The 16,898-nt window shown below is 37.6% G+C and overlaps 1 protein-coding gene across 2 annotated transcripts in view; it reads right to left on the bottom strand.

The window, feature by feature from the left end:
- Positions 1-340: 340 nt before the first annotated feature.
- PLXDC2 (plexin domain containing 2) overlaps positions 341-16,898 on the bottom strand; it is a 416,262-nt gene continuing 399,704 nt past the window's right edge. For both annotated transcript variants that reach the window (XM_081103903.1, XM_081103904.1), the window contains exon 14: positions 341-1,496. In XM_081103903.1, the coding sequence (XP_080960029.1) occupies positions 1,380-1,496 (117 nt within the window). In that variant the 3' untranslated portion in view covers positions 341-1,379. The remainder of the gene's footprint in view (positions 1,497-16,898) is intronic.

Here is a 16,898-nt window from a genome sequence, read left to right as displayed (position 1 = left end):
GGCATCTGGTTTATTTAGCCAGGGAGGGAAGGAGTTGATATGAATGAAAGGTGGCTCAAATAGGCAGGACAACGATTGACATTGTAACCAATTGAACCACTTTTGCTAAGTGACATAAAAATATTCTAATATTAAGGATTATTTTACAACTCTATGGAAGTATGCAGTAATGCACCTTGCATTTGTTTTGTCTCCATGACAAAAATGCACTCTTAGAGTCACAAGAGCCTGCCTTGTGTTAGTTATAAAGAAAAATATATTTATATATATTTATGTAACTACTATGTGCTTTAAAGAAAATTACTGTATGATTCAGCAGGGTTCTTTCATTCTTTTTTTTATCACCAGGGATATGCTGACTTGAATGGCTTCTTAGAAGGGAATCGACAATGAAATGGGCCTTTAGTACTGAAACGGCAAAAAGTAAAAAATACCCATATACTAAGAATCCCTTAACATTTTTGTTTAAAAAGTGATTAAGGAACTACTCATCCTTTTGTTTCCTTCAGCCAAGAGCAACTGTGGCTTCATAGGACTTCACAGTTGGGAAATGGAGGCAATGCTTCGTAAAGCAAATCAAGTTTTATTCTGAGGAGCGAGAATAGAAAGCTTCATTTGCTACTCCCCTTTCCTAATCCTTAGCTAACAGGTTGGAAATTCTACCACAGCTCATAAAAGGGCATTCATTAACAAAGAAGAGGGAAGCATAGTTTAAACCTCCTGTGCAGATAAAAGGTTCATCCTATAAAGTAATGAACCTGTTGGAACAGGTGGATGTAGACCAGAAAAAACACAATCCTTTGGCCACATGTCTGATGAAAAGATAGAAAATTTCTTATTCTGTGTTTGTGTTGTTCCTGCGTGAGCTATTTTTCTCAGCAATCTTGACATTCATCATTGCTCTTTTGGGTGGAAGGGTTCCGGCTTTGGAACACAGTTATCTTTGAGACATCGGAGAAGAGTATATGAACCAAAGGTGTAGATCCTTTGTGAACTAAAGCTTTGTTATTAGTGTTTTTGTTCTCAATCCCTTTGCAACCCTGCACCTAAGCCGATGGCACTGTAATCTTGTCATAATTCTGGGAAGTCCACACGAGATGTTCTGGGTGAACTATAGATGCCATCCTCAAAGGAATTCTATGTTCAGTGGTAAATGGTGGCTTTTATAAGTTTTAGTTTTTCTCTTACCCTTCCTGGGTTGGGCTTGTCCAAAAATCTTGTTTCCTTCAGGCTACAGCAGCTTAGGGCTCCCTGTGTGTGTGTGTGTGTGTGTGTGTATGTGTGTATGTGTGTTTGTTTTATTTTATCTTAATGGTATAGGAAAGGTTTTAGTCTTAACACCTGTAAGCCAGCACTGGTGCTGTTCTGTCCTAGAAATCTTAGCACTGCTCTGATACAATAAAACCTTCCTTCTCTCCCACTGGTTCAACTTCAGCATAGGCTGGGTGGCCAGAACCTCTTCGAAACTTCATCGCAGGCCATCTGCTTGGGCGTCTCTAAAAGAGAAAATGAAAACACAATGAACACCAGGGTGGTGATCACATCAGAAGAAAATATATTTGCCAAATAGTTTAGATTAACTTCTGAATTAAATTTAGTGATATGTGAAATTCTCTCTTATTACCACCACAGTTGGAATTACATACCCACAAAGCCCCATGACTGAATTTACATTCTGGTACCATCAGCCCCTCTTAGGTGACAGGCATTTGCCATACCTACCCCCATCAGATGTAGAGCTTCTCAAAGGTAAGCTTTACGTTCATGCATATTTATGTCTAAAAGATCCTACAAATGCCCAAATATAACCAGGCAAAAATTAACTGTAGTAGAAAAAATGTCTTCTTACTATGTAGCCATTGACACTTTCTCTTCTCTAGAAGTCAATAATGACATCATTTCATTTTATTAATTAACTTACTCAAAACTCAAAGCCATAAAATTCTGCAGGGTACTTAGAAGTATACCTCAAATTAGGTGCCAGATTTTCTGGCAAATAAACTAAAAGGAAAACCATTTAATATCTTAAAAAATTATTTATTAAGCTGAGACTTCATATATATTACTTTTTGTGCTTGAAAATTAACAGATGCCATGCCCTGAAAACTGAATCCAGCTTCGGAGGGCATGAACCATCCTGATCCTATGAGCTAAATAATTGCCCATATGGTCACGAGTCCTAAAATGCAGGTTATTTCTATCGACAAAGGACTGCATGTCTCCCTAGTACTCCATCCATCAAACAAACACTAAAATTCATTTTATGGTCACAATGACACTAGAAACTATTAGTCTTCTTATTATGTCTATAATTTTGGAGTAAGTAATATAATAAATATTGAAGGAAGTTTATTTCTACCTAAAGAATTTCAATGTGAAAAAAATGTTAAATATTAGTGTAGATATCCTGGCGTTTGGCAGCTTTCTAGATTTTCCAATTATATTCCAATGTCAATTATTAATGGCTGCAGAAGAATTTTCATACCAGGTATGAATGAGTATTAGTTCTACTTCCTGGGAAAATACCAATTAAGGTAATTACATTTTGCCTTCTAATAATATTATGTACTGTCTATGTAACATTATGTGGTCAGAATGCTTTATATGTGTTAGCTGATTAAGTCCATGATGTAAGTAGAACTGAATTATTCATATTTTTCAAAAGAACAAGTTAAAATTGAGAGAGAGGTAGGTAGAAAAAATAGTGTGTCTCTGTTGGAACTAAAAATCATCATCGTTAGAAATATACAAAGCGTCTCTAGGCAGATGGCCCTACAACTCATGGTTACTCCTGTCTGTGGGAAAATGCCAATATGCCATTGTACTCACTATTTATGACCACTACTCTGGTTTCAGTAACTTCACAAATAGACTTCTGAAGCCACAACTGCCCTAGCCCTTCTTTGAGTCAAGCAGCTCAACTAAGTCTTATTTCTGAATCCCCACATTTCTAAGACCTACCTGGCCTGTGGGTCCAGCTGGCAAGTATGGCCTGTGAACTAGCGCTAATTAATGTACAACCCAGATAATGAGAATGTTGATAATGATGCCTGTGAAAGTTATATTTTGTTAAGCTCCTAACAGTAGTTCATGCTTTGTACTAGGTGACTTATATATGATCTCATTTGATATGCAGAACGCCATCATTTATATTTTTTCACACTTGTAAAGTTAGTAAATGGCAGAGCCAAGATTTAAAATGAGATCTATCTACTTTCAAAGTTAATTCTCCCCACTGTAGAACTTAATTCTTAAAATTCAGTGGTTTGCGTATAGCTTATCTGAAATTTGTGAACATGGTTCTATTTTTATTTCAGTCTTAAAAATATACCCTTATCAACAACTTTAGTATTCTGTTAATAAGTCAGAAACATTAAGTTAATTATTCTCTGTATTAGCTGAAAAGAATGCAGGATTAATAATGCTCATCATGTCCTCTGTGATGATAAAGTACAAATAAAGTACAAAAACTTTGGACAGTGAAGCTTCCTCTGTTAACATAATCATAACTTATTTTCTGAATTAATTACCTTAACATTTTCTCTTGATTTTTCCTAATATTTGTTATAAACACACACACACAGACTTGCCCCATCAACATTTAAAATCACCAGAGATCCCGCCACTCACACATAATTTGCTTCAACTTTCAGTGTCCACCACTTATATGCATTTCTAGGAACAATGAATCATTGCACATACTGTTTTAAGAGCTCTTTTTCCCCCATAAGTAAACACTGAAAAAGAACTATGCCTCTACAAAATTATTTTAAATGTTTGTAGTGTATATTATTTATAACTAAATATTAAACTAAATATTAAACATAATATATTATGTTTTATATAATCAACTTGATATTTGAGGTAGTTTTCCAAATTTTTTGACAATATAAATAACATTACATTGACTAACTTTGCTACTCATCTGATGAATATATCTCTTACTAGTTCCTTTTATAAACTCTCAGAAGTAGAATTATTGGGCCACAGCAAAAGCACAAAATATTTACAAAATCAGAAATGTCTAGTATGGTGCCAGATGCTGTGTTGAAGGACATATGACCAAAGAAAGGTTTGGAACATACTAGTAGTTTCTGGTCCCTTTGGGAGTATGTACATGTACTCCTGCTATTTTTGCCTAGATTAAAATAAAATGCCTTTTTCGATAATGATATCTTAATATAGCTCTTTTTTTTCTTTTTGTTAAATAACTCCTTTTAAAAAAATCTTTATTGTTTAAAGTATTACATGAGTCTCCTTTTCCCCCCATTGACCTCTCCCCAGTCACCCCCACCCCCCGCACATGCCCTCACCCTCCTACTGTCTGTGTCCATTGGTTATGCTCATATGCATGTAAACAAGTCCTTTGGTTGATAATGATATCTTAAAATTCGTAATTGAACTCTAACAAATATCATACAACTGGGGTTTTAAAAATTTGGTCTGATTTTACATTCTTTTACATTTTCTTGATATCTCTAGCTTAGCCCTAAAGATACCAAAGAGTAATAACTTTACCAAAATTCTGCTTTCTTTCTAGAATACTTTCACATATAACACAAATTAATTATATGATCTTAAATCATCTGATTTCTCTGGGCCTTTGTTCCTTCACTTGTAAAATATTATCTAAGGGTTTGTCCTCTAAACTCTTAGGATCCTTATATCGGCTTGTCTGAGATAATTGCCTTTAAGGTTGTGGGGGAAAAAAGAGTGATTTAAAAATTCCTCTGTATGGTGGTTCTTCTGATCATTGTCCCTCCTGCCTCTCTTCACGAACTTGGAGGATTTCTAAATTTAAGGGAAACCTATATAAATTAGTCCTAATTGAAATGCTTTTCTATGTCAATCTTCAGTCCTTCAAAGGTTTCCTTATAAAAGAAAATAATGGGGGCAGTTCTCTGTGAGGGAAAAATCTCTGAAGTTGATGCTATAACAGGAGGCATCTATCCAGTGGACAAGGGGGTCTAGACACCTGATGTCTAGCACTGCCACAAATAGTTGAGGTCACAAGTCTGCATTTTTATGTCTTTCTCAAGGCTTAGACATGTCTAAATCTGACTTCTTTTTAGGACAGCGAATTCACATTCCCGCAGAAACTGATCGGGGAAACAGGATCACTTGCTAGCAGGGCAGGATGTATGCTGAAATTGACAAATCCAAATCAGAGTGTAGTGGAATTCATTACAGAAATTCGGGAAGTAATGCCTTAAAACATTCGCGGGCATAATGCGAGGGTGACCTCTAATTTCATGCTGGAGAATTATTTATGTGATTAATTACATTCAGAAGTCAATGTTCACATTGATATGCCGGCTTGGGTGGGCTGCGCAATCAGGTATTCTCCCTAATTACTCCTTCAGTACTATTAATTGAACAGTCATCCAGATCTGTCTCAATGGTCTGTGGCAAGATAATTAGCTGAAATATACATAAACAAACCTGCAGGGTACCCTAAGTTAGCAGTGTACACACAACTGCAGCTGGAGACTTCTCTTCGAGCTCAGTCAGCAAAGCAAATAGTCCTTTGAGTTGGGTTAGATGAGCTTTGAAAGGAAGTTACTAGGCATGAATGTAAAAGAAAATGGACCAGATTTAAAATTCAAGGCTCAGTTGGAAGACACTTGACAAGCAGCTGGCTGGAAACTTCTGGTGTTTTGTGCTGCCTTCTTCAGTGAACAGGGAAGTCGTAGAAAGAAGCTGGGATCAGACTGAAACAACATCTGTTAGTTCCCATCAGAGGACTTAGGGAGTCACATGATGGCTTTGTTACTCAGTTTCCCCATTTGGAAAATGAAATAAACTAGATGACTGTTTTTCAACTTCTTTTCTTTTTAAATTGAAAAAGTGCTTGTCACAGACCCTTTGTTCCACTGAAATCTTCCCTTGTAATCCAAACCAGATTGTGCAGAGCAGGTCTCCCTTCACTGGGAGGGAGGAGCCCCTGCTGACATGCTCTTCCTGAGCCATGAGGGAGCCTGTGGACCCTACACCTTCTCAGAGCATGTTTTTGGAAACGACAGAACTAAATCTGCATTTCTCAGGCTTGACTGTGCATACAGGTCACAAGGGATCCTGTTAAAATGCACGTGCTGATTCATTAGCTCTGGGGGGAGGTTGGAACTCTGCATTTCAAACAGGGCCCCAGTGCTGCTGCTGCTGGTCCACACTACACACACACTTTGAATAGCAAGGGTGGTGACTGTTGAAGGTCTCTTCAAAGAGGAACGTCTTTAAAAGTGAGTGGAAGAAACGGTATTGAACTCTGACCTTCCTGTGTCTCCCATGGGCCTTCATGGGAACTGAACCCTCCTTGTACAGCTGGATTAACCTTTCCGTGTTTAGCTTTGATAAAGTTTGTTCATGAAAAGGGATTCTTTTTTCTTTTATATAACTCTAAATTCCAAATATTCTCTATTCTCCTTATTTTGTGTTGACTATTATTTCAGTTTTAACAAATTACATGTCTGGGTTGCCAGATTTAGCAAAATAGAGAACACCAGTTAAATTTGAATTTCAGGTAAACAGTGACTAATTTTTAAAAACTATAGTTCATTGGACACACTTATACTAAAAAAAAGTACTCATTTTTAAATTTGAAATTCAACTTGTCTGGAGTCCTCTATTTTATGTGGCAACCCTCTCCATGCGGAAACACAATGTTGTGGGGCCCTGGCCAGGCAAACTTGCAGTCTAATTAAAGGAAACTACTCCTGTCTGTGGTTGTGCCTCTTTGCATCATGGATCATAGGTCACTTTTTCCTTAAAAAGAATCCTCAGATGGACTTGTCGTCTTCTGGGCTGGCCAAGAATTCCAGAAATAACTACCGTGTGAAGAAAGCCCTAGTGTCCTTTCACGCATTTTCTGCTCATCTGAAAGTGGTTGCTCTTCTTCAGGTGGAAGCTGTTTTGTTGTCCTCTTCTTCAGCTTGCAATTACTTGCCATTAGTATGTTGCCTTCATTCTCGAACTGCCCTGTGTATGAGCCTGAAGAATTAGTCAACATAACCCAGAGCTGGCACATGTCGGAGATGAGAATCGTCCCAGAGCATGTAGAGAACAGCTACACACTGGGATAACAGAGCCATCATATTATTTAAGGGATTTTCTAAAGCGAAAATATTCTTAAAACAAAAATTAAGTGCTTTTCCATTAGCTGGTAAATTAAGTACTTTTTTTTTTCATCTGGGAAGAAACATCTTTTAATCATACATTGCAAACATTTAGTGTCCATTAGTTTCTTTCAGAGCCTTTCTTTCAGAGTGCTTCACAGGCCTCACTACAAATAACATCACCGGGGGAGGTTTAAAAATTAAAATAAAAGTACTTAGGTTGAGGCCCATCTCAGCTAACTGATTCAGGATCTCTGGCTGTGGACTATTCAGGTGTATTTTTAAAAAATTCTTCAGGTCGGTCAGGTGCACAGTGAGGGTTCAGAACACTGTCAAACCATATTTCTCTTGGTCCCATGTCCCATATCCCAGAGTGTCCCGCTCTGAGCTTTTGCCTGTGACATTCCCACTCATCTGTCCCATAATTTACTGCATTATGTTTGCCTATCCAAACACTATCCATTTCACATTATTTACAAGAAAGCTTCCCGGATCTTCACATATAGATTAGAAGTCACCTTTCATTCTCCTGCATTGTCTCAGACATTTCATGGTACCTTTTCCCTCTTATTCTGTGACTTCTTTAGAGCACTTCACTATGCAGCTTACCCTTCATTCTTGACTCAATCCCTATTTGCTGGCTTGCTATACTGGTCTATTTCCTTGGACCTTTTCTATTTCTTTTTCCCTCTTCAATTTGCCTCCTTTCCTGGTTTATAAACACTAAATGTTAACATGTCCTAAGGTTTAGCTACAAACACTAATCTCTCTCTGTCCCTAGCATTCTTTTTTATTTTATTGGGTTTCAATTTGATTATATTCTCACCTTCATCCATTCCTTTTCCCCCGTGCTTTTTTTTTAAAGGCACAAATGTGATTTGACCGTCAGCTCAAACCAAATCTGCTTAAAATCCACCCCTCATGTTCATTCCTAAACGAACTCTGTCTTCTGACATTTCTAATTCTGTTCCTGGAAACAAATTGCCCAGTTGCTCAGATTTTGTCTTTTTCCTTCCTTCTTTCTTCTTCACCTCATGCATTCAATGCAGAGAATCAGGACACCCTCCACACCTTGACCACCAATTAGCTACAGAGTTGTTGGAAGCTGTTTAATTTCTTGGAATCTCAATTGCTGATCTGTAGAACAACGATAAAATGTCTACATTTACAAACCTCATTGGGAAGTAGGTAAGAATAAAAGATGATTGGTTGTAAGCACTTTCAGACACAAACTTCATGCAAGTGAAAATTGCTAAGTTCTATCTTTTTCATTCACGTGGCTCTTCAATTAGCCCCATTCAATGGTTACCCTAATTCAGCTCTCAACTATCAAGTCATAAATGGATTATTGATACGGCCTTCTAATTCTGCTCAAGTATTCTTTTACTCTACTAGCTTTCTCCACCCCCTTTCTATTTTCACATTATATTTGAAAATATACCTGTCAATAGATACTAATATACAGCTGAATAAGTTGATTCCTCTTGTCCTTTCTCAACTTAATGCTTTTCTGAAATCATCTACTTCTCTTCCATGTAAAATGTCATCTCCTCTTCTTTGCTTAGGCAGAGCATAACACTTTTCAAGACTGTTCAAATACTACCTCTTAAATGAAATCCCCCCTGATTAATCTATCTTTCTTAAGAATTTTATGGTATTTAACTGCCCTCTTTATTCAGCATTGCTTATACTTTTGATGTTTGTTTTATTATTATTGAATTCATATGTAGATATTTGGCTTTACAGTTTGTATGTTCTATATGTCCACATATATAATAAACTGGGAAATATGATTACACACAGGGTGACCATATGACATTGTTTTAGAGTGGGAGAACTATGAACAATTGTAATAGACAGCGGATATAAACTGGGACAGTCTAGGCAAACTGGGATTAGATTTACTCTAGTTACACCCCTGTGCTATTAATCACATCTACCAAATTGCACTGCATAAATAGGAGCTTTGGTTGTGATTGATTTCCGGTGATACAAGCTAAGAAATTTCCAGTCTTCTTTAGCGTTAGCTCACAATATTATGTTGATACTGCATTTGGCAGTACCTCTTGATTTTTTGAACCACGTTGCCACAGTGGTTGTTTTCTACTAAACTAGAATAATAATTTGCTATTAGATAGGCAATTTAATCTGAGGAAAAGTAATTTGCAATGAATTTACAGGCCAGTCTGTTGCTGCACAGTGGCTTGGTTAAAAGACAAGATAATGCTGCTCTGGCCATAAATGTTCTAATAAAAGTCTAATGTGAGTTAGTGTGACGGCACGACTGGCTGTATTCCTTAAGAGGTTGTTCTCATAAAGTTCCTTGTATCTGAGCATCAATGTGCTTCTCACATTGTGAGGTCAAACAAAAGCTGGCAAATTAAGCTCTATTTACCCATGACTTAACAATGGTAGTCAACTGCTTTCTGTCCTAAAATGTTGTGTGCTTTAATCCATATTTAATCACAAGATTATAGCACAACCGAATAAAATTGTTTATGTCATCAAATTTAAGAGTAGACACTAATCATTTGAAGACTATATCATTGGACACTATATCATTTATTAACTATAAAATCTTTTACTTAGAATACTTTATTATTATACCCACTTTTCACTAAAAAACATTATAGGCAATTCTTATCCTATCTGCGGAGATGAATGAATGAGTATTTATCGTAGGCTTATAAAGGCAGCAAGGCAAGGCATATTTATTTGTCTCTTTATAATTTGGAGGTCAGTCAGAGATAATGATTTATTCCTTTAAGAGGAGATTCATAGAGGAAAGCTAACTGGTTGAATCTCTCCTCTTAATAAAGATTGGGGATCTACACCCTGCCCTCTCTGGAAAACAAATTTGCACCTCTTTGGAATGTGACTCAACTGCATAATGTATCAGCACAAGAGAGTTTCGAATGAGAAGAAAAAAGCACTTTGTCCATCAGTAGTGATTATAATATAAAGACACAAAGGACCACAGAGTTAAATAACATAGAAATGTGGTAAATGCCAACTTAACTTTCAGAAAATATGTTTGAATACACATTATTTAAAAATTCCCTAAGGCTCCTTGGCAGCGTGTGAAAGAAGGAAACAGTAACAGAAGTGATTTTGAATGGTCAAAATAGTTTAAATCTTAGGAGAGAGAAAGAAAAAGCATGAAGACAGAACGCAAAACACAGAGGACTTTATTTCTAAGTGGAAAATGCCAAGTATGCTTTGCTTCTCCTACCGATATAAAGAAAGCATATATATTTGACTGCCAACTTCTCTTCATAGTAAGAATTAAAAAGTTCATTTGTGGAGAGGACTGTGGAAGAAAGGAAAGAGCAGCACTGGGTATCTGGTTCTCTGTTACTTTCTTCTGCTTCATGTATCCACTCATTGGGTCAGGTTTGTTTAAAGCACTTTACAATCAGTTCCTTTCCTGATAAAAGCCTTTGTTTTTATGCAGACTTTTTACAAAAAACAAACTGGAGTCTTGCTTGCCATTCCGAGACATAAACATGAAATCTAAGGCATTAGCCATAATATGAATTTCCTTAAAAGTTGCAAAGTTGGTGCTCCTTCCCAATCTCAGGTTATTGCTGCATAAATACTTATACTCTCTGGATAGGAGAATTGTAGTCTTCCTTGCTGTGTGGGTATGCGTTTATTTTTTCACTTTGTGTTACTCAAAAAAGAGATGTCTTCAAAAACTGCAAGCATGTACAGTCATGACTTCTATTTTACTTTGTTTTTGTTTTGTATCTTTCAACTTTGGGAGAGGACACAAGAACATTCTACACTTACAGGGATAGAATGAACCTTAAATTCATTAATTACAGCTCAACCTGCTATCTTACCTAATAATAGACAAACATGCAAATTGACCATACCTTCGCTATGCCTTAAGCCACACCCACCAGCCAATCAGAGCGACTATATGCAAATTAACCCAACCAAGATGGCGGCCGGCAGCCATGGAGCTGGAGCAAGCAGGAGGCTTGGTTGCCCGAATGATGGAAGAAGCCAAGCTTCCCAACCAGCTGCTGCCTCCTCTCAAGGCAACAAAGTTTCAATTATAGAAGGTAAATAAACCCCAGATTCCTGGTTCCAGTCTCCATGGCCATGGAGCTGGAGCGAATAGAAAAAAAAAAAAAAACACCACAAAAAAAGGAAAGGCTGGGAGCTTTGGTCGCCAGGGGGCTTGGTAAGTTTGAAAACAGCCATCAGCCCCTCACCCAGGCTGGCCAGGCACCCCAGTGGGGACCCCCACCCTGAAGGGGGTCTGGGCAGCCTGAAAACAGCCATCAGCCCCTCACCAGGCTGGCCAAACCCCCATGGGGTGAGGGTCCCCACTGAGGGGCTTGACCAGCCTGCAAACAGCCATCAGGCCCTCGCCCAGGCTGGCCAGGCACCCCAGCAGGACCCCCACCCTGATCCAGGACACCCTTCAGGGCAAACCAGTCAGCCCCCAACCATGCACCAGGCCTCTATTCTATATAATAAAAGGGTAATATACAAATTGACCTTAACAGCAGAATGACTGGGAATGACTGGTCACTATGACACACACTGACCACCAGAGGGCAGACGCTCAATGCAGGAGTTGGCCCCTGGTGGTCAGTGCGCTCCCACAGGGGGAGCTCTGCTCAGCTACAAGCCAGGCTGATGGCTGCCAGCACAGCGGTGGTGGTGGGAGCCTCTCCTGCCTCCTCAGCAGCACTAAGGATGTCTGACTGCAGCTTAGGTCTGCTCCCAGCTGGCAAGTGGACATCCCCTGAGGGCTACCAGGCTGCCAGAGGGATGTCTGACTGCCAGCTTGGGTCCGTTCTCCCAGGGAGAGGGCCTAAGCCAGCAGGTGGACATCCTCTGAGGGGTCCCAGACTGCAAGAGGGCATAGGCCGGGCCGAGGGACCCCCCCCCCCCCCGCCAAGTGCACAAATTTTTGTTCACCAGGCCTCTAGTATAATATATAAATATGTTCTGTGTACTGGCCTGAGTGCCACTTCTGAGTGCCTCTGATAATTAGAATATCTTTTTATTGAGCCCATATTCATATCTTCATAGTTTCTCTCTAGGGAACCTCATGTCCATCCCTCAGATCCATTCAGATCAAGTCAGATACTCAATCATGTGACAGCCAATTAACAACTGGTGAGGAGCTATTTTGCTCCTCCTTTTATACTTATCTGTGCTAGAACTTTCCTTTTCCTTCATCCATTTCCTGCATGGATCAGAGGTCCTTAATATTCTTAATCTCTCTCCTTTGAACACATTTTAGGCTGGCCATGTTCCCCTATAAGCATAGGGTGCAGAATGCACCCTACACTTTGGTGAGATGCCTTCTTATCTTTTAGGAAACATGTTATATTTTTAGCTTGACAGTCACATACTAAATTATACATTTTGATATTACTTTTCTCACTATAATTCAATGTTCTTTACTTATCCTCCTCTACATCAAATTTCCTCCATATCAAACTTGTATATATTCGAGATTCAAGTACAATTATAAGCTACTGAATCACATATATTTCAAAGTCAACATCAAGGGAAATTAGAAAAACTAAGGAAAAATATGTGTGACATAAATTGAGAGGTAAAACAAAATATATAAAATTAAAAGAGGATCACTCCTTATTAGAACCATAGAACTTTACATTGCACTAAGATTTTGAAAAACTATCATAAATTTTTCTTTTTATAAAAGAAAAAGTTTTCTTCTTTTAACAAAACAAGTATAATTTCTCCTTCAAAGTCTTTGGCAAAGACAACACTTGGCACAGAGTCAGTGTTCATAAAAAGCTTTTTTGAACAGATGAATGGCTTTTTCATTAAAATATAAATGCTATAATTAGCTGAAAGAGAGAAGGCAGTAATATAACTAATAATTCTGACTAATATAAAAAGGGGTTTTAATTTTGAATCAAAATGATTTTGTTTATACAAGAAAGATTTTATAAAGTCATCACCTCAAGAAAATAGAGCAAACTAATCTTACTCTATTTGCAAATTAAAAGTACCTTTGGCTAATCTCTTCTAATAGAATTACCATTAGTGTGATTATTTCTGTCATTTAAAATATATCTCCTTATATTTTTATCCTCTAGATTCTGAATTTTTTTTTAACATCTGGACCTAAAATCCAAAATTTTAATCCTCTACCAATCACAAATCACTGTAGTATTATTTATAAAACAAAGCATGTCATAATAATCAACTTATTTTTAGCTGTTTTGTATTTCTGCCCCCAAAAAATTATTGTATGTGGAATTAGTGGGAAAAATAATCTTATAATTGAATAAATTCATTATTATTGTGAAGCAATAATTACTGCTAAAATTAAACTTCTATTCCTGTCTCCACAAACAAGATGACTTAAGTATTTATTTTAACAAAGAACAGTTACCAAAGTCACAAGGAAGAAGTTACTCGACAGTTGATATTGTAAGTGGAATAATCTCCTTTTAAAAAGGTAACAGAGGAAAGGATCTGAACACTTAAAACATATAACATGTATTTACAGATGCTCATGTGAATTATAGCTCTGCAAGTTTTTATGTATTTATTCATTTGGATCTTTCATCTACTAACTTCCCTGCAGATATTTCATATATATGTAAAATTATATATATATGAAATTATATATATATATATATATATATATATATATATATATATATATAATTTATTTCATGGCTTTATGCACCATTAAAAATAATAAGTTAGGGAATAGTAATTAAGAAGGAATTAGAGCAGAGAACTCAGTGAAGTATTAAAGATTTTATTTAGTAATTTTAATAGTTGTTCCCAATGAAGGGAAGAAAACATTTCATTAAATTAAAAACAATATTTTAGTTTTAGGAATTTAAATTAAAATATGTTACCTACAAGATGACATTCATAAAAGAAATTATATATATATATATAAAATCACCATGAACTTGAACTGATGTATCAAAACATTCGGGGATGTACATGAATTAAATTTAGCCTCTTAGAAAGAAAGTGAGAAAAGAAAACCACAGAAATCCAGTGTCTTAAAAAAGAAAATCAAACCAGTTTCCCCTATTATCCCTTATATTTTACTATGTTTCTGTAAAAATGCCATCTAATTAAATAGCTTCTTTAAGGAGAGTGTCAAACTATTTCAGAGTAAGGTTTAGCCTAATCTTTCCTTCCTTGTAGCAGTTCATCAAAAGTGAATGTCATCTTTTGCCTCCTTTAAAAAATAAAAATATTACGTTTCAACCAATAAATTTTTTCTTGAGTTTTCTTTAAGACTGAAATAAGACTAAGGGATACCTTAAAGGAAAAACTTTTTAAAAAAAAATATCTTTATTGATTTCAGAGAGGAAGGAGAGGGATAGAGAGTTAGAAACATCAATGATGAGAGAGAAACATCGATCAGCTGCCTCCTGCACACTCCCTCCTGGGGAGGTGCCTCCAACCAAGGAACATGCCCTTGACCAGAATCGAACCTGGGACCCTTCAGTTCCTAGGCCGACGCTCTATCCACTGAGCCAAACTGGTTAGGGCAGGGAAAACTCTTATTAAAAAACATGTGACTTCAAGAAAAAAATAAGGATTCGTAGATCTAGGAAACGACTTCTGTATTTACTATAGGTTAGGCAACAGAGCTTCTTGACTCCCAAGTGCTAGTCATGTAGCAGCTGCAAAGCAAAATGCCAGACTTTCAGTAAACACTTTTTTCCCCTCCCATCAGGAACCTTGAAGTCTTTGCCTGGCTTCTTTCTGGCTTCTCTTCTGGTAGAACTACTGATTGCCAGGAAAAGCAGAGGCCACGGCTATCTATCTTTCTTTAATCATATTCTCCATGGGTTCTTGTTCTCCACAAGTATTTATTGGGATGGGGAATCCCTTGAGTGGTAAACTGCTCAAAAGACTGCTGTTATGCTATTGCTGTAGCAACATAGCAATTCTGAGTTCAAGTCTCATCTCTGAAACTGGGTGCCACATGACCCAAGCAGATTTTTAGCCTTCCTGGGTTTCTAATTCTCTATTGGAATCTACTCCAACAAAGGTATGGAAAGAACACTTCCCACTTAGGTTCCAGGAATGAAGGGCTCTGCTTGTTTGAATTTATCTGGATTTTATAGCATCTAGAACTATACAATAAGTGCGGTGCTTGGAATGCACTAAAGTTACAGAAGAGATAAAAATTGTCTTTCCGAATATTAACTTCGGTAGAAGTCTGGGAGGGATTTTTTAAAATATCAAATAAATGTGTCTATATTATAGAGTAATGCAAAATTCACACAAGTTTTTAAGATAAAATATAAAATTCCAAGGAAATGTATCTGTGGTGGATACTTGGGGAATTCATAAACTTTATTGAAGAAAAGTCGCAGAATCCCTGGGTTGCATGGATGCTGAGCTTTCTTTTTGCTTTAATGTCCTATGATTTTGCTGATAGAAAATACTGGGCAATTGCACCAAAGGACAGATATTTTGGTCCCCTGGCAATAGCAAGAATTTTAAAGCATAATATAAACAATGACTGGTATTTAGACATTTATGTAACAGGTTTTATTGCTAAAACCATTGTGCAATTTTTAATTCAAATCAGCACACACAATTTAAGAATAGTAAAACTGTTTTGTCCTTCAGGAAAAGTAACTGTTTTGGAGAGTGGTCATTTCTATTTTATTTACTTTTTAAATAAATATATATCCAGAACTCTATAAAAAATCCTAAAGATGAAATGATAATAATAACAGCAATAATTGTAATCTCTCTTATTACCAAACTAGTGACCTGGTGCATGAAATTTGTGCACTGGGGTGGGGGGGTTGTCCCTCAGTCCGACCCTCTCCAATTTGGGACCCCTTGGGGGAGGTCTGACTGCTGGTTTAGGCCCGATCCCTGGGACATCCCTCTTGCAATCTGGGACCTCTGGCTCCTAACTGCTCACCTGCCTGCCTGCCTGATTACCCCTAACCCCTATGCTTGCCAGCCTGCTCACCCCCAACTGCCCTCTCTGACAGCCTTCTTGCCCCCAAATGCCCTCCTTGCTGGCCTGATCACCCCAACTGCCCCTCCTGCCAGCCTGATCACCCCCAACTACCCTCCCCGGCCTGATCACCCCTAAGTGCCCTCCCCTGCTGGCCTGATCACCCCCACTGCTCCTCACTGCTGGCCTGCTTGCCCCCAACTTCCCCCCCCCAACCGACCTGGTCAGCCCCAACTGCCCTCCCTCCTGGCCTGATCACCCCTAACTACTTCTGCCTCAGCCCTGCCACCATGTCTTCATCTGGAAGGTCTCCCAATCTAATTAGCATATTACCAAGTTTAGGCACAAATGTCATCACAGACTCTTATATCCTTGGTTATTTGAGTAATAATATCTTATTGCTCAAAAAAGATAACTGTTTTTCTTCAAGCATTTTATGAAGACTGCTTCTTTTATAAAACTAAACATTCAACTAGAAATCCATACCTAGATTAATATGGTTATCATCTATCTTCACCTACTAGGATGCAAGCTCCATGAGGCCAAGGATTGCCTCCTTTCTATTTTTATTGGTCTCTGTACCTTGGGTAACTGGCTACATAATAGGAATTCAACAAAGTTGAATACTTGAATGAATAATTAATTGGTCAATATATAAGATAGCTTTGTCAGCCATCTCTTTCCTCATGCTTCTAATAGCCTCTTTTCCCCCTTGCTGAAAATCACTTGGTTTTCCACATTTAAATGAATTTGGCAAGGTTTAACCAAGGAGGTAAAATATCTGTACTTGGAAAACTATAGGACATTGCAAAAAGAAATAGAGGAAA

Source organism: Myotis nattereri (assembly GCF_964212035.1).
Source record: "Myotis nattereri genome assembly, chromosome: 1".
NCBI lineage: Eukaryota > Metazoa > Chordata > Mammalia > Chiroptera > Vespertilionidae > Myotis > Myotis nattereri.
Note: the sequence above shows the minus strand (reverse complement) of the source record. Positions and strands in the feature narration are given on the sequence as shown.